This window comes from Plecotus auritus, assembly GCF_963455305.1.
Source record: "Plecotus auritus genome assembly, chromosome: 9".
Classification (NCBI taxonomy): Eukaryota; Metazoa; Chordata; class Mammalia; order Chiroptera; family Vespertilionidae; genus Plecotus; species Plecotus auritus.
Genome location: NC_137783.1, coordinates 110,488,127 through 110,507,007, shown reverse-complemented (window position 1 = coordinate 110,507,007; position 18,881 = coordinate 110,488,127). Strand labels below are relative to the sequence as shown.

The 18,881-nt window shown below is 49.4% G+C and overlaps 1 protein-coding gene across 2 annotated transcripts; it reads left to right on the top strand.

Moving 5' to 3' along the window:
• Nucleotides 1-1,176: 1,176 nt before the first annotated feature.
• On the top strand, nt 1,177-15,932 carry PLEKHB1 (pleckstrin homology domain containing B1). Of its 2 annotated transcripts, none has more exons than XM_080687922.1 (7): nt 1,177-1,313; nt 2,758-2,833; nt 4,231-4,383; nt 4,509-4,611; nt 5,693-5,732; nt 14,071-14,182; nt 14,708-15,932. In XM_080687922.1, exons 2-7 carry the CDS (start codon nt 2,797-2,799, stop codon nt 14,845-14,847), a joined length of 585 nt encoding a protein of 194 aa, XP_080544048.1. In that variant the 5' UTR covers nt 1,177-1,313; nt 2,758-2,796; the 3' UTR covers nt 14,848-15,932. The 2 variants fall into 2 exon arrangements, with proteins under 2 accessions (XP_080544048.1, XP_080544049.1); XM_080687923.1 differs by lacking the exon at nt 1,177-1,313 and adding an exon at nt 9,217-9,321.
• The last annotated feature ends 2,949 nt before the right edge of the window (nt 15,933-18,881 follow it).

The following is an 18,881-nucleotide window of genomic DNA, read 5'->3' as shown; positions in this document are numbered from 1 at the left end:
CTGAATGGCATCTTGGTTTTGCTTGTAGGTGGGGGTTTGTGGCTGAGCTAGTCAAGGAAATGATCCTGGAAGGGCAGTGTGAGGTGGTAGATACAGAAAGTCTTCTTTCCCCAGTTGGGTCCCCTCCAATCCATTGATGACTATCCTAGAGGTGCCTTTCCCATCCACAAATCCTCCCTCCTACCTCCTCATCTTGAAACCCCAACCTCAAGCTCCAGTCACTATGTCATAACATCCAAGCCCCTGAGCCTATCAACCAATGCCTTCATGCTATATCCTTGCAACCCCTGCAGCTTCATCAGCTACCACTCCCCATGCCCTCCACACCCTGCATTCTACTTTCCAAACGCAGCTAAATTCTGGACACTCTTTTTTTAAAAAAATCCTCACCTAAGGACATGCTTAGAGAGAGAGAGGGAAACATCCGTCAGTTGCCTTCACTATGTGCCCCAACTGGGGATCGAATCCTCAACCCAGGTATGTGCCTTAACGGGAAATGGAACCAGTAACCTTTCCGTGCACAGGAGGAAGCTCATCCACTGAGCCACTCTGGTGTGCCGTACACTCTTTTAAACTTCCTTGGTTAGTGTGCATATGAGTCTCCTAGGTTTCCTTCTCATCCTTCAAAACCTTTTCGGCCTCCTCTGGGAATCCTTCCCGGACGTCCTGGGTAAAGTCAGACAGACTCTTCTTCCCCATCGTTAAATCACGCCCTAATTGTGTGTTCACGTTGTCTCCCCAGCCAGACTGGAAGCAGGGGAAGGAAAGAGAAGGGCCTTGTCGGATGCTTCTTTGTGTCCGCCACCAGTGCCGAGTGTAGTGCCAGGTACAAACTGAATATTGAGAAAACATGGTAAAACTAGGGGCCTGGCTTCTCCTTGCAGCTTTACTTTTTTTTTTTTTCTTTTCTAGAAAATGAGTTCAAAAAGGTTAGAAAAAGATATTTCATGATAAATAAGTGAACAAACAGCAAAACAAAATCGCAGGTGCGGCCTCTCACCTGTGCTCCGGGTCAGACTAGGCTAGGGCTACCACCCAGGGGCGGTTGCGTACTGCTGGGTTCCAGAGCTGCAGACTACAAGTCCCAGAGGCCTTATGATAGCACAGCGCTCCACGCCACGCCCCCTCCCAGGGGGTAAGGCGGGGCCTGGGGCGGGGCTCAGGGGCAGTGAGTCCCGGGCCGGGGCGTAGTCTGGGGAGTGAAATGCCCCAGGAGCTCTGGGGCGCACAAAGCGCAGGCGCAGCGGGTTGGGTGGCAGCAGCATCCAGTAGCGGCTGTTTTGGCAGCAGCATCCTGCAACAGGTGTAGACAGGTGGGTGCATCAAGGGGAGGCTGGAGAGGGAGTTTGCTTGCACCTGGCCCTCTTGTCTTACCTGTGTCAGGGCTTGGAGATGGGAGGGAGCGGAAGGAGAAGCAGGGACAAGGCCGGGCCTTCCAGCCCAGGTGTGCCAGCCCTTGCTACGCAGCAAGTGGGGGAGGGGCAGAGGCACCTGATCGCAGGTAAGTTGCCCTTAGGAATAGAGTACACCTAGATTCCAATCCAAGTTCCATCACATACATGGACAAGTCAGTGTATCTATCGCTCGGTTTGTGTATCTGCAAAATAGGAGTAAATATCCTACTCGTGTAACAGTTACAGTTGGGACAAGGTAAGGTAGTATATAGTATGTGCAGTGGTTCCCAAACTTCGCTGCACGTTGAATCAGCTAGGCAGTGGTCGGCAAACTGCGGCTCGCGAGACACATGCGGCTCTTTGGCCCCTTGAGTGTGGCTCTTCCACAAAATACCACGGTCTGGGCGAGTCTATTTTGAAGAAGTGGCATTAGAAGAAGTTTAAGTTTAAAAAAATTTGGCTCTCCAAAGAAATTTCAATCGTTGTACTGTTGATATTTGGCTCTGTTGACTAATGAGTTTGCCGACCACTAGCTGCTAGGGACCTTTAAAGACTTTCAGTGCTTGCTTCCCACCCCCAGACATTCTGAATTAGTTTTTAATTGAGTCTGGCCTGGGTATCTGGAGTTTTAAAAGCTCCTGCTGGTATAGTGGTTAGACGCTAGGACTGCTTGCTGGGTGTGAGTCCTGGCTCCACTGCTTACTCGTCAAGTGGATCTGCACAAATGACTGGACCTCTCCAAGCCCCAGTGTCCTGGGTGTCACAAGGTTTGTGGTGAGACTTCAATAAGGTAATAGACGAAAGCACTGAGACATGCACCTGGCATAGCACTCAGTCAGTCAGCTGCCGCTGAAACATCATTTTATGCACTTTACAAACGGCTCAGATGACGTTCAAGTGTGAGGAGGCTTTTCTTATTACGAAGGTCCCTCATTTATTGCTGTGATTCTAATATTCTGTGCTGCCAGCCTTTCAGAATCCCAGGGTTGCTAACATTTTATGAGTTACTCACTCCAACCTCTACCCGCCTCACAGTCACACCTCTACAGGTCCAGGAAAAAAGGCCAGGAACAAGGGACCTGGCCAAGGTTATGGAACTGAGATTGGAATCCAGACTCCTGACCCCACCCCCACCCCAGCACAGTGGTGGCTGCCCTGCTGACCCCACAGGACAGTGCTGCCATTCTCTGCCTGGAGCAGAGAGTGGGGAGGAGAAAGGCAGGCTTGCCTTGTTTGTTTACTTACACTCCTTTAAACGTTCCCTGGGTGGCTCCCCCAGGAAGGACAGGGCTGGGGGCTTCTCTCCCCAGAGCTGCTCTGGAAGTGCTGATGAGGCCTATGTGTCTTGTGGCTCCTCTGACAGGTCCCGCCTGACTCCATCCTGGGAAGTCCTTTTGAAGAAATGGCCCTGGTGAGGGGCGGCTGGCTGTGGAGACAGAGTGAGTGACCCTGGGCCAAGCCTGTGCCTCCTCTGCACAAGGTGCAGGGGAAGGAGTGAGGAAAGTGGCTTATTGGGCCTGCCACAGTGAACCCTTCTCCCAAGAAACCAGGCCCTTTAAATATATATATGTTTTTTATTGATTAGAGGGAGGGAGGGAGAGGGAGAGAAAGAGAGAGAGAAGCAGAGACAGAGACAGAGACAGACACTGATGTGAAAAACATCCATCAGTTGCCTCCCATACACATCCCAACCTGGATGGAACCGAAACCCCAAGATTGTACTGGTGACCCTTGAGTGCATGGGATGACACTCGACCAACTGAGCCACATGGCCGGGGCAGACCAGGCCCTTTTTATCCTCCCCACCTTCGTCCATGCTTTTCCCTATGCCTGGAATGCCCTTCCTACTCCTGACTGTCTGGTAAACTTCTACTTATTCTTCAAGACCCAGCTCAGATGTCCCCTTCTGTGAGGAGCCTTCTCTGACTTTTCCTCTAACCCCCACCCCAGCCCATGCTGTACACCCAACTGGGTTGGAGACTTGCTTCACTGATCCCCAGTGCCTCATCCACACTCCTATTATAGCATCGATCTCCCTATAACTGTCTTTACCTGTGGGTGTCACCTCCCCCCACCCTCCACCCCATGCAGGCCCCAGACTGAGCCCTTCAAGGGCAGGGACTGGCTGTGATCCTCTGTGTGTCCACACCACCTCAGCCCATGGCTGGCCCCATAACAAGGCTCAGAACAAAATGAAAAATGCCCCTGTGCTTTGGAACCCATAAGGCTCTAAGAAGCTCTCTTATGTCTTTGCCCTTTCTATTAAAATTTACTATCACAAAATGTCTGAAGCTAGGGCTCAGCTTCCAGACCCACGCTCTGACCAGAGTCATGATCTTAGCAAGAGCACTTCTGGGCTAGGAGCCCCCTAATCCCCTCCATGACCTATTCTCAGTTCATTTGGTTCAGCAAACACTGAGTCCAGGTCCAGCTGTGGACCCTACCTTCCCCCACCCCCACCCCCATCTGATGGAAGAGGCAGACACTACATGAATGACCATCACACAAGTCAGAGATAAGAACTAAGACAGAGGCTTAGGGTAGGGAGAGGTCTTTGCCTTTAAAGAGACTTGGGGGTTAGACTTGGAAGCCCTCAAGGGAGGAATCAGATCACTCATTTGCCATTCAAAATGTTTATGGAGCCCCTGCTATGTGTTAGGCCTAATGGGAGGCAATGGGTGAGCAAGATAGAAGAACTGCCGTCACTTCAGGGGATAGACAAGGGTGGTTCCAACTCTGAGGGACTGGGGCCAGAAGCCTCGGGGAGCCCATCCAGGGCTCTGGACCCAGCAGGCCCTGCGATTAGCCTGCCTGGTGGGTCTGGAATATCTCACAGGCTCTATCCTTCGCCGCTGGAAACGGAACTGGTTTGCTCTGTGGCTGGATGGGACTCTGGGCTACTACCATGATGAGACTGCACAGGACGAGGAGGACCGTGTGCTTATCCGCTTCAATGTTCGCAACATAAAGATCGGCCAAGAGTGCCACGGTGAGAAGCCCTTTCCTTTCTGGCACTCTATGAGTACGGCCCTCCCATCGTGTCTGTCCGAGAACACCTGCATTGGAAGGGGCCTGTGACCCATGGAGACCCCTTATCTGTGTGTCTGCCTTTAGATGTGCAGCCCCCAGAGGGCCGGAGCCGAGATGGGCTGCTGACTGTGAGTCTACGGGAAGGCTCCCGCCTGCACCTGTGTGCGGAGACTCAGGATGACGCCATGTGAGTTGCTCCCAGGAGAGGATGGGAGGTATCCTAGGGAGTGTGGTCAGATGCCTGCTCCTCGTTGGGCCTCCTGGTTCCCTGACATTAGGGAGAGGGGACAGAGAGATCAGTCAGGTTGGTGGAGGCTGGAGGAGTGGATTTGATGGTTCATGGTGATTGGTAAGGTACCCCGTTGGACTGTTGGGGGAGGAGTGTGCACACCTGCCTCGTGTGTGTGGCCCCTGATCATTCAGAGTCAGGTCTCGAGCAGTCTCTAAGGTGAGCACTCACTTAGGAGTGATACAAAGGAACAGAGCCCTGTGGCATCCTCAAAGGACCCTCCTTCTGAGATGATGTCCTGGTTGGAGACTGATCTGAGGAGTAGACCCTGACCTGCCTAACAGAGGCAGCCTGCCATATCATGGGGGCACCCCAATGTCAGACTCAGGTCCACACTGTGAGACTGGGTGTATCTTCAGGCACCAGCTGCTCACTCACATTCTTTCCCTTCCTACCCTCTGGCAGAGGGTCAGTTGGCCTTTGCATTGTAGGAGAGTGAATGAGATGGGGTGTGTGGGAGTGGGGGAAGCTGAGCTCTGGGTAGACAAAGCACAGAGCTGCCTTGTCCACCCGACAGGTGCCATGGCAACCAACAAAAGCCCAATTGTCCTGTGTCCACTGGGCCTTTCCAGGGCTCTGGGGTCAGTGTTGGGAAACTGTTTGTAGGTTTTGGATGTTGGCGGGGGGGGGGGGGGGGGGGGGCGGGTACTGCAGCTAGAGAACCAGCCTAGGCATGTCAGAATTTGAAGGCCCCAAAGAGACCCCCAGGTCCAGTTGTCTGTTGTCTACATGGGGAAACTGGACCTTCTAAAGGGTAAAAACTATGGACTATGAATGAATTATGAGGTTCCAGCTCAACTGAGGGCTCTGTCCATGTGACTGAGGCAGGGGAGGGGGTCATCTTTGTATATTCAAAAGATCTTACCCTCCCCTCCAAAAATGGGGCAAGAGTCTGGGTGGGAGAATTAAATCTAAAATGTAGGGGCTCATCCCCCTTCTTCCAACCCTCCCTCATAGTGTGGTGGGGTTTGCTTTGCAGAGCTTGGAAGACTGCGCTGCTGGAGGCGAATTCCACCCCGGTGAGCCCCCATTCCTTCCTTCTCTCCTCCCCACCCCTACTTGCCATGGAATCATGGGTGATTCAGACTCGGTCTCCGCCTGCCAGGAGTTCTCAATTCCCATATACGGTCAAACCTGGGTTCTCGAACGACTCCTATCTGGAACAATTTGGTTCATGGGGAAAAAATGTCTAGGTCCTTGAATAAAACTTCAGTTCTGGACCTGATAACCCTTTCATGCTGGTACATCAGCATGACAAAAAGCATCTCTCAGGCCACAAACAAAGGAGAGAATTGGAGTCTACTGCTAAACCTTGCATTGTTAACATCTCAGGAAATTGTGCTGTGAATATTTTTGTGGGTTTTTTTTTTTTTTTTTTGCTGGCAAAATGGACAACTAGCACAATTTTAAAATATATAGGGGCCATCAAGAGTGCTAATGTTGCTAAGGGTGTGAAAGAAACAATGATCACAGGCCATTGAAGAGTTACTAGTAGAAAAATTGTTGATTTGGTTAAACAAAAAGCAGTAAGCAGTGACAACATTTTGGAGGCAGCAACATGTGAAAAAGGGAAGATCACATGCTGACTTCCTGAAAGACACCCCTGGAAAAGTGCTACGAGTGGTTCACTTAAGGCGAGTAGGGGTGATTCAATAAATGTAAGAAAAGAAGTGTTTGTTTATAGTTTAAACAGTACCTTAGACATGTACCGTATATAAGAATGGTTAAAACGGAATCATCTGAGCGACTGGAACAAACTAATTCAATTTACATTATTTCTAATGGGAAAAAATGATTTGGTTTTTGAACAAATCGCTTTCTCGAATAGCCTTCCAGAATGAATTAAGTTTGAGAACTGAGGTGCCACTGTATGTGAGTGGATTGACTTGTGCAGACTCAGATGCCCTGAGTCTCAAGCAGGAAAGGACAGAAGATGGTCCACTGGTGCTCAGAGGAGGGAGAGAGGCCTCCAAGAAGGGGATGGCATGTGAGCTGGGGGAAAGGAACTGTCTTTTATTGAGCAACTATTACGTGCCAGGTGTGGTACAGATGCAATTCCAGCTATTCCTCACAACAGTCCTGTGAGGTAGGGATTATTGTTCCCTCTCTGCAAAAGATGACTGAGTTTCATTCATGTACACAGCAAACATTTACTGACTTTCTACTACATGCCAGGCACTGTGCCAGGGCAAGGGATCAGATGTGAGCTCAGGAGATGTGAGCCCTGCCCTCCTGGACTCAGCCTACTGGGAAGCCAGATGTGAAGCAACTAATTATACGCTTGTTTGTTCCATTGCAATGGTGGTAACTGCTCTGATGGAGACATACAGTGTACATTCAGTTTGTGACCACCCTGGTGGCCTGATTCAGACGGGAGTTCAGACAAGGCTTACACTGAGACCTGAAGTATAAACAAATAGACTGGGTGAAAGGGGTGGGTGGGGTGAATGGAACAGCTTTCCAGGAAGAGGGAACTGCATGTGCAAAGGCCCTAGAGGGATTAAGACTTTGGCAAGTTGAAGAACAAAAAAAAAGGCTGGGTGGCTGGAGCTCAGGGAGTGAGAGGGCAGTGGGAAAGGAGGGTTGGCAGGGCATTACGGGCTGTGTTAAGGATGTCAGTTTCTCCGGAGAGCATCAGGAAGTCATTGAAGGTTTTTAAGCAGAGGGATGGCACGAATAGGTCAGGTGGGATTTGTATTTTTTAAAAGATAGTCTGGCTGGTAGGTAGGAAATGGATTGTAGAGGGTAAAAGTGGATCCTGGAGACCAGTTAGAAGGCTGGGACTGTGTCCAGGTGACTGGCTGGAGGACTGGACTAAGGCCTTGCTGGCAGAGACAAGTTGATGAGGATAAGGCATGTTTAAGAGGCAGAGCCAACAGAACTTAGTGAGGTGTGGGTTTGAGGAGCTGTCCAAAGCCCCTAGCTCAATATTGGCCCAACTTGCCTTGACACCCATCTGCCTGTCTCCAGATTCCATGCTTGCTCCTTCTATCTGTGGTGCAGTGGAGTCGTCCTACTTATCTTGAGAGGAAGTCCGTGGGAAGTAGCAGGGAAAACTGGGATGCATTTAGAAACCCCTTTGGACCTGATATAGATATAAAAGGCCTTAATAAAACATAAAATTAAAAAACAAAGAAACCCCCTCAGGCATCTACCTTCTGAGAGACAGGCAAGCCGATGAGCACCTGACATGGGTTATATCATTTAAACTTCCAACAACTCTGGTAGGGGTTGATGTTTTCAGCCCCATTTTACAGATAGGGAAGCTGAAGTTCAGAGGGAGTGATTTGTCCGAAGTCTCATAATTTATAGTCAGTGAAAAAGCCTGTATTGGAATCTAGGTCAGTGTGAGATTTTGAGGGAAATTGCATGAGCAGAGGCAGGGAGGTGACATGTGCATTTGTGTGTATGTGCGCATGTGTGTATCAGGGCCAGGAGTCTGGCCTGGCTGGAGGGTAATGTGCGGAGGGAAAGAAATGGGAAAGATGACCTCTGAGGAGCTATGTCACAAAGGGCCTTGAAGTCCAGTTAAAGGAACTGAACTTTACCCCAGGGTTGTGGGGAGCAGTAAAGGTCACTAAGCAGGAAGGGCTGTGGTCAAACTTTGGGGAGTAGACTCACGCTTCTGGGTGAAGGCTGGATTAGAGGAAGCTAGGAGTGAGGAGGCTGGGCAGTGGTCAGTAGGACGGAGGTGGAGGGACCCCAGTTGGGCTAAACTGGCTCTGAGCTCCAAATCCCCCTTATACAGGGCAAATCAGTCCCACCTGAGAGATGGAAGGAAGGAGGTGAGAGCTGACCGTTCTGCACTCTGTGACTCTATGAAGCTGTCTTGTCCCTTCTTCCTGTCCGCCTTCCTGCTGCTCTGCTTACCATACCTCTCTGCTCTGACCCTCTACTCCACCTCCCACTGCTCTACACACACACACATCCCTCCGGTCCCAGAGCTTCTCAAGGGGGTTGTGTTTGTGTCTCTGTCTTTGTACCAGTGTCTGCCTGTCTCTGAGTGTTCATGCCTGTGTGTGGGGGCTTCTCTGTCTTGTACCTATGCAGGAGTGACCTGCACTTTATCTCTTCACATCTTGCAGGTTTATCCCCTGTTCTGGGTGGAGGCTCGAGGAGGAGCTCCTGACCCCAGCTGTTCTAGGGAACACAGGGCCAGGGAGAAGGCTGGGGGGCCAGTGAAGGGGGCAGGTGGCTGGAAGGGCAGATCATAGCTGTTTTGTCCTCCCTGGAGATGGGAACCTCAGCAGCCCGAAACACGTGAAAGTGGGCTAATTCTGGAGAGATGCTACTGATCCTTCTTCTCTGAGTAACTTTGGCAAAATCACCACCCCCTCCTAGTCTCCCCGCTTTACCATGAGTGAGGAGGAAGACACCCCCAGCCCCTGCCCAGCTAGAAGAGGGCTCTGTTAGGGCCTATTAAGAACTGTGGTTCTCTCCAGATGTAGAGAGCCTCTGACAACTCCCTTCCTCCCCCTTCTTGGGTTTCTGTGGCCTGAGCAGGCCCCAGCTGGAGCCACCGTCCCTCCCAGAAGCCGCCGGGTTTGCCCCAAGGTCAGGTGTGTGACCAGCTCGTGGAGCCCCTGTAATGTTGAGAGGCGAATCTGGGTAAGTGCTGACTTAGCCCTTCTTGCCTCCATTCTGGCCACCAGGATGTGCCTCCCAAACTGGGCCTGGTCACATTCCTTCCCGGCTCACAAACATTCCTTGGCTCCCATCATCCATCAGACACCAACCACAACCCTGCTTTCAAGGCCTCGGGATCTGGCCTGAGCCAGTCTTGCCTACACAGGCCCCTCATCCCCTGTGCTCCAACTGCTTTGCTGTACCCTCTGTCCTAGCTGCTCCAGACCTTTCCCTTCTTCCCAGCCTTTGCACATGCTGTTCTCTCTGCTGTGAAAACCCTTAGTTTCCATATTCACTTGACAAACTGACGTTTAGTTTATTGTCTAAGACTCACTTCAAAGGCTGCCACCTCCTCAGGGAGGACTCCCAGACCTCCAGGTACCATCACTCCCTCCCACATCCCACTGCACTGATGCTCAGTACTGTCTTCATTCTGCCTGGTTTCCATTCTGTTTATTTCTCTTTGTTCTCTCATGAGACCTGGAACATCCTCCAAGGCAAGGACCAGGTCTGATCGGCTCTGCCCTATGGAGCCTGGCACAGTGCTAGGTATACAGCAGGTCAATGACTACTTAGTGATGGAGAGACAGTCTATTTTGACCCTCCTTATTCCTGGTGCACAAGGTCAGGCACAAGTAGGCCCAAGGCAATGTTTACTGAATAAGCAAACAAGTGAATGAATAAAGGGAAGAAGGAAGAAGTGAAAAACTTATTATGGCATATTATAATTTAGACCCTGTCTGTCTCCCTGCACACTCCCAGTGTTTCTGGAATGCAGGATTTAGGGATGAATCCTCTCTCTCTCCAGTGCTCAGTCAGGGCACAGTGGGGGCCTGCCATAGAGTACCTGTGATCTTATAGTCAACTGTGAGCTCCTTTTCTAGCACAGTGGTGATCAATGTGGTTGTACATTAGAATCACTTAAGGACTTAAAAAACAACAACCCAGAAGCCGAAACCGGTTTGGCTCAGTGGATAGAGCGTCGGCCTGCGGACTGCCCCGGGTTCGATTCCGGTCAAGGGCGTGTACCTTGGTTGCGGGAACATCCCCAGTGGGAGGTGTGCAGGAGGCAGCTGATCGATGTTTCTCTCTCATCGATGTTTCTAACTCTCTATCCCTCTCCCTTCCTCTCTGTAGAATATCAATAAAATATATTAAAAAAACAAAAAACAAAAACAAAAAACAACAACAACAACCCAGAAATGTTCAGATCTTACCTCTGGATTCTCTAATACCACAGGTGTGGCTTTTGGAAATCTGGTTTAAAAATTTCTCTTGGTGATTCTAATGTACAAGAACCACTGAGCCCAGAAGTACTAGGACCAGCCAGTTGCTTAGACGTGGCTCTGCTGGATTCTCACTGTAGCTCAGGAGTGGACAGTGTAGGACTGTCCCTGTTTACAGATGAGAAAATTGAAGCTCTGAGAGGTCATAACTTGACTAGGGTCACTTAATTCATCAGTAGCAGGGCTGGGACTTCCAGCCCAGTATTCTGAGGCATCCGCCATGCCCAAACTATGATTCAAGTTTGTATACAGTGGAGATTCCAAAAAATAGGATTTAAACGATTGTAAACCACCCTGGCCAGTGTTGCTCAGTGGTCGAGTGTCAGTCCATGGACCAAAGGGTCTTGAGATCAATTCCCAGTCAAGGGCAAGTATGTGGTTGCAGGTTTGTTCTGGCCCCGGCCAGGGGCGTGCAGGAGGCAACCAATTGATGTCTCACATTGATATTTCTCTCTTTCTCTCCCCATCCTTCCCATCTCTCTAAAAATAAAAAAAAAATTAATGGAAAAAATATCCTCGGATGAGGATTTAAAAAAAAGGCTGTGGAACCTTTAAAATCTTATAGTAAGTACACAACAGTTTTTCTGAGGGAAGGGATCTATTTGCATATAAGGGTCTAGGCCTGCAGAGAGGGAGAGGACCAGAAATCAAGTCCTTTGGTTCTTCTGTCCATGAGGTCTCGGGGGATCCCCCGCTCCGTTGCCAGGTGACCCACATGACTTTACCTCTGAGCCTCCCAGGCCTGGAGGGTAGAAACAGGTGGCCCACAGGGACTTAAGTGGTGTTTTCCATTCTCTCCAGGGCCTGACAGGGCCACTGGCTCCCTGTGCAGCTGCAAAGGTGTACACTCTGGACCTCAACTTCCCTACCGATAAAATTCGGGATCTGAGTGCTTAGATCTCTCTAGCCCCTTCTAGGCCTGGATCTCAAATCCTGGCCACACCCACCAGAAATCCCTATTGGATCACCCTTGGAGAAGGAGCACAGTGAGGGAAGTCACTTGAGACTGAGCTTTTTTTTGTCTGAGCCTCCTGCATTGTCCTGGGTCTGGTCATTGTGCCTAACTTGAAACTGGACTGAGTTGGATGACCTTAGTTCCAGTCTGACCCTGTATTTGATTCACTTGAGATATATTCAGTATATTAGGCACCTACCATGTTCCAGTCAGGCCTGTTTAGACCCAGGCGCTGCCTTTGGTGGTGATGATAGGGTGTCTACAAGTCTGATGAGAGAGATTCACACTCACAGGGATACAAGCAATGACACTACCGAGTGATTGGTGCTTTGCTGTGATCAGGAAACTCTAAGGCCAATGAGTGCCCAGATGGGAGCCCACCAGAACCTGAGGTTCAGGGAGAGTAATACTTGAGTTGACTCTGAAAGACAAGTTAGGTAGTTGAATAAAAAAAGGTGAGGAAGACAAGCTCCCCATCATTGGGAAATGGCATCGAGATTTGAGAACTCCCCTTTACAGCTAAGCTTGTGGTTTTTTAACCTGCTTGAAGTCTATATTTTATTTTTTGTTAATCCTTACCCAAGGATTTTTTTTTTCATTCATTGATATTTACAGAGTGGAAGGGAAGAGGGAGGGAGAGAGAGAAAAAGAAGGAGATAAAAACATCCATGTGAGAGAGACACATCAATTGGTTGCCTTCTGCACCTACCCTGACCCAGTCAGGGATAGAACCTGCAACCTAGGTATGTGCCCTTGACCATGAATCAAACCCAAGACCCTTTGATATATGGGCCAGCATTCTAACCATTGAGAAACACTGGCCAGGGCTACAGCTAAACTTCTTGAAAGAGATGTCATGATATGTTGGTTCCATCCCTCACCTCTCAATCATTCTTTAACTCCCTATAGTCTGGCTTCTTTTCCTAATCACTCCTCTGAAAGGTATTTTTTTCAAGGTCACCCACAGCTTCCAAGTTGCCAAAACTAATGGCTTATTCTCTTGGCACTGGCCAAAAGGATGGACAGAAGAGCATATTTAGAAGATAAAGTCATGTGACCTGATGGCTGATATGATGTGGAAGATGAGTGTGTGAAGACAAGGGTGCCAACATGATGTCTTTGAGTGCATAGTGGTGGCATTTAGAGAAACGAATTTACAGAAGAGCAGGTTTGGGGGGATGGAAGGATGATGAAATCACTTTGAGATGCGTGGAGTTTAAGACACCTGGACTTCAAAGGGGAGCTGGACCATTCAGGTGTGAAGCCCAGTTAGAAAGAGATATAGGGTGGAAGGGTGGCCAAGGAGGAGTCAGGAGAGAAGGGGATTCTGCCTCCTCTCCAGGTCTGCTCTCTGTAGGTAAAATGAGGGCTTGGACTAGGAGCTACCATTTAATCCAGCATATATTTATTCTTAGCATTCACTAGACTCTGCTGGTGACACAAATCAGAGTCCTTGCCTACGGGTAGCTTACATTTGGGGTGCAAGCAGGAAAGGCCCAGAGGAAGGATAGGATAAGAGGCACAAGCATAGCTCACAGAGAATTCAGAAAGAAAGGATTCTTTCTGAGCCCAGAAGGGCTTCCTGGAGTGGGTGACTTTTGAGTTAGGCTTGGAGGGGTTAGTAAAAATCTAATGGGGAGCGAAGAGGGCAGGGAGTGCATTCCTCCCTCCCAGAGAACATTGGCCATTTTCTGAGCCTCCATCCCTAGCTCTGTGGTAATGTGGAGATGATAATGACTGTGGTAGGGAACAGAGGAGGTAACAATGTGAACACCTCCCTCAGGCCTGGTACATGGTGGATGCTCAATAATACTTTAATTGCTTCCTTTCCCTACTGGATCAATCCCATTCCTTCCTCCCCAACCCTCTTTTATTTCCTGGGCCTGGGGCTTGGCCAGGTCTCCCTCTCTGTGACTAGCAGAGTAGAAAAATTCAGCACCTTACTCTGGGTTGGGCTGGAGTCAAGCGGGAGGAGAGGAATCATTAGAGAGCTGCTAGAAAATATTAGACTATTTATGAAGGAAGTTGGAAGCCATGGAGAATTATTTTGAACATGCTTTTTTAACTATGTTTTAATTGATTTTTTTTTTAAGGGAAAGGGAGAGAGATAGAGACATCAATGAGAGAGAACTATCAATCGGCTGCCTCCTGCACGCCCCCTGCTGGGGATCTAGCCCACAATCTGGGCACGTGCCCTGACCAGGAATCTTGGTGCATGGGATGACCCTCAATCCACTAAGCCACACCAGCTGGGCTCCATGGAGAATTCTTGACTTGGAGAGTGCTAGGTGGGAAGCCAGGGCAGAAAATGGCCTCACTGGGAGCTGGATATAGAGGCTGAGCTTTAGAATACAAGGACCCTGGGGACCCACTTCTAAACTTGGGGAGGCAGCTCCATGGGTCCAGAGGGGCTTGAGCTGGGTGTAGTGGGTAAGGGACCAAATCCGGGCCAGGGAATTCCCAGGCAGCTAACCTGACAGGGCTCCCCAGGTGCGTATCTACAGCCCGTACCAGGACTACTATGAGGTGGTGTCGCCCAACGCGCATGACGCCACTTATGTTCGAAGCTACTATGGACCGCCCTACGGACAGCCGTACCCAGGTAAATTTCTGGCCAGCCCAGCTTCCTGCTTCGACCCAGGGTCAGGACCCACCCTTTTAGTGACCAAGGATTTTCTTAGGCAGAACCCTCCACAAGGCCCTCCCCATCCCCAAACTCGGAATAGCACTTGGATTGGAGCCCCTTCCCATCCCAGGGCTGACTCACGTCTCCAGGCCGACTTTTTCTCAGGCCGCTCAATACCCGTTCCTGAGCTGGTAATGACCCCTGGTGGCTAATGCGGGAATGGCTGTCGCCCCCCGCTCCAGATGTGGTCTGGAGGTTCTTAGAGATGGGGGTTTCCTCGCCTTTCCATCCTAGCCCACATCCACAGCGGACCCAAGGCCTGGAAGCAGTGGGGCTGGGCTGCACTTCTTTCCCACGTTAAGGCCTCAGTTTCTCCAACTAGGGAACAGAACAGTGGGCTCAGCGCCTTACTTTGGGTTGGGCTGGAGTCAAGCGGGAGGAGAGGAGCGAAGATCGCTCTGTTCTCTCGGCTGAATTCGCCGTCAACGGCTCTCTCCGCAGGCCCCGGAGGCGTAACGCACGTGGTAGTGCGGGAGGATCCCTGCTACAGCTCGGGAGCCCCGCTGGCCATGGGCATGCTCGCGGGGGCGGCCACCGGTGCGGCGCTGGGCTCGCTCATGTGGTCGCCCTGTTGGTTCTGAGCTCCGAGACTCAGCGCATAGTTTACTCCTTGACCCCACCCCTCCACCCAAGCCCTGCCCAACTTTGGCCTCTTCCTATTAGCCATGCGAAGCTTGGATCTCCCCCTCCTACTCCTCACACTCACCCCCAACATGGGAAGAAGCTACCATCGGAGGCACAAACATTAACTAAAAATCCTTGTCTCTACTGCCAGACACCCCAGAAATCCATTATAGACACATGGATATATTTGCCCCAAACACAACAGGGCACAAAAAACAACTCATGTGGCTTCAAGTTTCCCAGGTGCTGGAGACACAGAAGTCAGGTTCTTCCTGGGGTGGCTCCAGGCTTGGTGGGGGAAAACAGCTGTACACACTTGACAAGGCAGAGTTATCAGTCCTTTGACAGTAAGAGGGAAGAGAGTGAGGAAGGCAGGCTAGAAGTAAGGTTGTTGGCAAGAGTGCAGAGCCATGACCATCATGGCATACCAAAGAAATTAAAGGGGCATTTAATTGGGCTGGGGAGGGAGGCAGGGGTCAGATCATTATACCCCTCTAGGTTAAGAAGCTTGCTGAGTAAGGGGGAGATGTGAGGTTTCTTTAGAAGAAGTTTCATAATAAATGAATATATTGCCTGTTGTTTTTTTGACACATACCAAAACACTGTACATTTAGCCCCATCCTTCCCACTACCAGCTTACTGGGTTCCCTGTTCCTTCAGTGTCCAGAAAGCACCTGTTTCCCACCTGTTTGGGACCTCCAGCCCTAGGATCCTCCATCAGGAAATGCATTTCTGCTCCCCAGAGGCTTGGCCCTGTGCCCATAGCTGTGGCTATCACCCTCTTAGGTTTTGTCTCCACTTTCACTCTGGGGAAGATGGCAGTGTTCACTTCTGGGGCATAATCTAAGTTTGTCTCAGCTCAGAAGGCCTCCCACATGTGCCTCCCTGCTGGTCTCCTTCCAGTCTCCTCCCCCAGCCTATACCAATCACCACAGAAATGCTAATATTCCTGCCCAGTAGCCAGAGTAGCCTGCAAAAGTTCCCCTGTAGATAGGGGCTCCAGTGGTCCTGCTGCAGAGACTAATAAAGATGTGTTGGCTCTAGCCCTGGCTCTGGCTTGCTTTGTTCTCCCTGGGCCCTGTCCCCCTTGGTCATCTCCATGACTCAGCACCTACTAGTGCCTTCTCTGGTGTAGTGAGAAGTGAGGGTTCTGAGGTCAGGTAGAACTCGTGAGAGCATGTTAGCTGAGCAATTTGGGGCAAATAACCTTTCTGAATCTTGCTTCCCCTCCCCACACTCATAAGGTAGGAAGCTGAAGTTGGCTATCCCGGAGGGCTCGAGAGAGAGGCTATTATCAGGGTCTCTGTCATCTGAGCTAATGGGTGAGCCTGCTTTCTGAGAGTTCTGTAGTGTTGGGGTCTGTCCCAATACGTTCACATCCTTCTACAGTGAGTTGGTCCCAGAGACCAGGTTGTCAGGGAAGGAAATACAACCATCTTGCATCAGGCCTTTTGAGGCTGCAGGTGGTCTGGGAAAGATAGTCTAAAACAACAGGCTCTGAGAAGGGATGGGGTGGTGTCTGAAAGTTAGGGCACTGCTCCCAGAAGTAGGATAAATAGATGTGAGATGGGTGGCAAAAACCTCAGGTGTCCACTTCAGCCATATTCCCAGATACATCAACTGAGAGGGAGACGTCAACATCAATGATTCAATGAGGTAAGAGAGGAACATAGTGCCTCTGAGGAGGTGGTATCCAACTCTAAGGGAACTGGGGAAAGCTTTGGGAGAGGAAGTAAAAATTCTGGGTGAACCTTGCAGGATGAGTAGGAGCTTGCCAAGTACAGAAGGGAGAGAGAGCTTTCCACACAGAACAGATGGAAGAAATGGCATGAACAAAGGCCTTGGAACACATTGGCCTTGAGAGCATTATGTGTTCAGAAAACAGTCTGATGTCACAGCAAGTTGTATGGTGAGGGGGTGGTGAATGTGGCCAGGTTATAAAGAACCTCCCACAACTGGGTTTAAGGGCACTTTTCTTTGTGCCTCTACAGCTTCAGGATTACCATTTGCCATCATCCTGGTAACACTATGGTTTTTTCCACTCACCCCACTGAACAGGGCAAGAGGGATGCAAATGGATGCTCCAAATGCAGTTTGCTTCAAAATCTCTCCACTAACAGTACTGCAGCATGAATTTTTAATCTTCCAGCTGTCCAACAATTATAAAATTACTAGAGGTCTGGTGCATAAATTCGTGCAGGGGTGGGGTCCCTTGACCTGGCCGGCGATCAGGGCCATCTCGCCCTGTCCCGATAGGGGCTGATCGATCGCGGTGGTCGGCTGGGGGGAGGGACCGCGGGAGGTTGGCTGTGGGAACGCACTGACCACCAGGGGGCAGCTCCTGCGTTGAGGGTCTGCCCCCTGGTGGACAGTGCATGTCACAGCTACCGGCTGGCTGGCTGGTCGTAACAGTTGCTTAGGCTTTTATATATATAGATTCTTGAAGAGAAACATTAACCCTCACAGACAACACAGTCTAATCTGGAGGTGCCCCATGGACCACATCTGGGTCACACATTAGTTTGGTCAGCACAGCATTTTTACCAAGTTTTGAATTAAAATGTGATACCACTATATACCCACCTAAATTTCTAAAGGTGAAAAAGACAACATTAAATACTGATGTGGAGCTGGAAATCTCATGTATAAACTGTTATATCTGCTTTGGAAACTGGTCAGTAGAGCCAAACATAGACAAATATGATAACAAATCAATTCTATTCCTAGGGCACACCCAACAGAAATGCATACATATGTTCAAAAATAAAACAATACACAATAGGTATAAAAGTATCATAGAGGCACTGGAAAAACTCAAATTCTAGAATAGGTAATTCCACTGACATATTCCATTCACAAAATGGATACTATTCTAAGAGAATTATCCATATGTATAAACAGAATTATGGGTGAATCAAGAAAATAACAGAGGATGGGAGGGGGAAGACATTTTTGGGGCATGACCAGTCAGTGAAGCAGTCAGAACACACACACCATTTATTGATTAAGTTTGCCATCTTATAAGAGCACTAGAGGCCCAATGCACGAAAATTCGTGCAGGAGTCCGCCTTCCTTCCCCCAGCTGCCAGGACCTGGGCTGGTTTCCCCCGGGCCACCCACAAGCACCCGGACCCGGCCTGGCTTCGTCAGGAAGGGTGTCCAGAATGACGTCTGGTCTAATTAGCATATTACCCTTTTATTACTATAGATCAGTGGTTCTCAACCTTTTTAATGCCGCGACCCTTTAATATAGTTCCTCATGTTGTGGTGACCCCCAACCATAAAATTATTTTCGTTGCTACTTCATAACTGTAATTTTGCTACTGTTATGAATCATAATGTAAATATCTGTGTTTTCCTATGGTCTTAGGCTCTACAGCAGCAGTTCTCAACCTGTGGGTCACGACCCACAGGTTGAGAACCGCTAGCAGGGTCACCTAAGACCATCTGAGAACCGCTAGCAGGGTCGCCTAAGACCATCGGAAAACACAGATATTTATATTACGATTCATAACAGTAGCAAAATTACAGTTATGAAGTAGCATCGAAAATAATTTTATGGTTGGGGGTCACCACAACATGAGGAACTGTATTAAAGGGTCGCGGCATTAGAAAGGTTGAGAACCACTGCTATAGATGGTTTGTGGTGCCCCCAAACAATTACAAAAATAACATTAAAGATGACTGATTACAAATCATCCTAACAAATGTAATAAGAAAAAATTTGATATATTATAAAGAATTACCAAAATATGACAAAGACACAAAGTGAGCAAATGTTCTTAGAAAAATGCTCTTAAAAGATGTAGGGTTGCCAAAAACCTTCACTTTGTAAAAATTGTGCAATAAAACAAAGTTTGCTGTACAAAGCTACAGTAATCAAAACAGTGTGGTACTGGCATAAAGACAGATATACAGACCAATGGAATAAAATAGACAATACAGAAATAAACCCTCACATATATGGCTATCAACTGATTTTCATCAAGGG

What these genes read in the sequence shown, in the direction of transcription:
- PLEKHB1 (XM_080687923.1), top strand. Translation starts at nt 2,797, where the DNA reads ATGGCCCTGGTGAGGGGCGGCTGGCTGTGGAGACAGA. An exon ending in GAGACTCAGGATGACGCCAT is followed by an intron (nt 4,612 to 5,692) that starts GTGAGTTGCTCC and finishes TTTGCTTTGCAG; the next exon opens with AGCTTGGAAGACTGCGCTGC. An exon ending in ATGTTGAGAGGCGAATCTGG is followed by an intron (nt 9,322 to 14,070) that starts GTAAGTGCTGAC and finishes AGGGCTCCCCAG; the next exon opens with GTGCGTATCTACAGCCCGTA.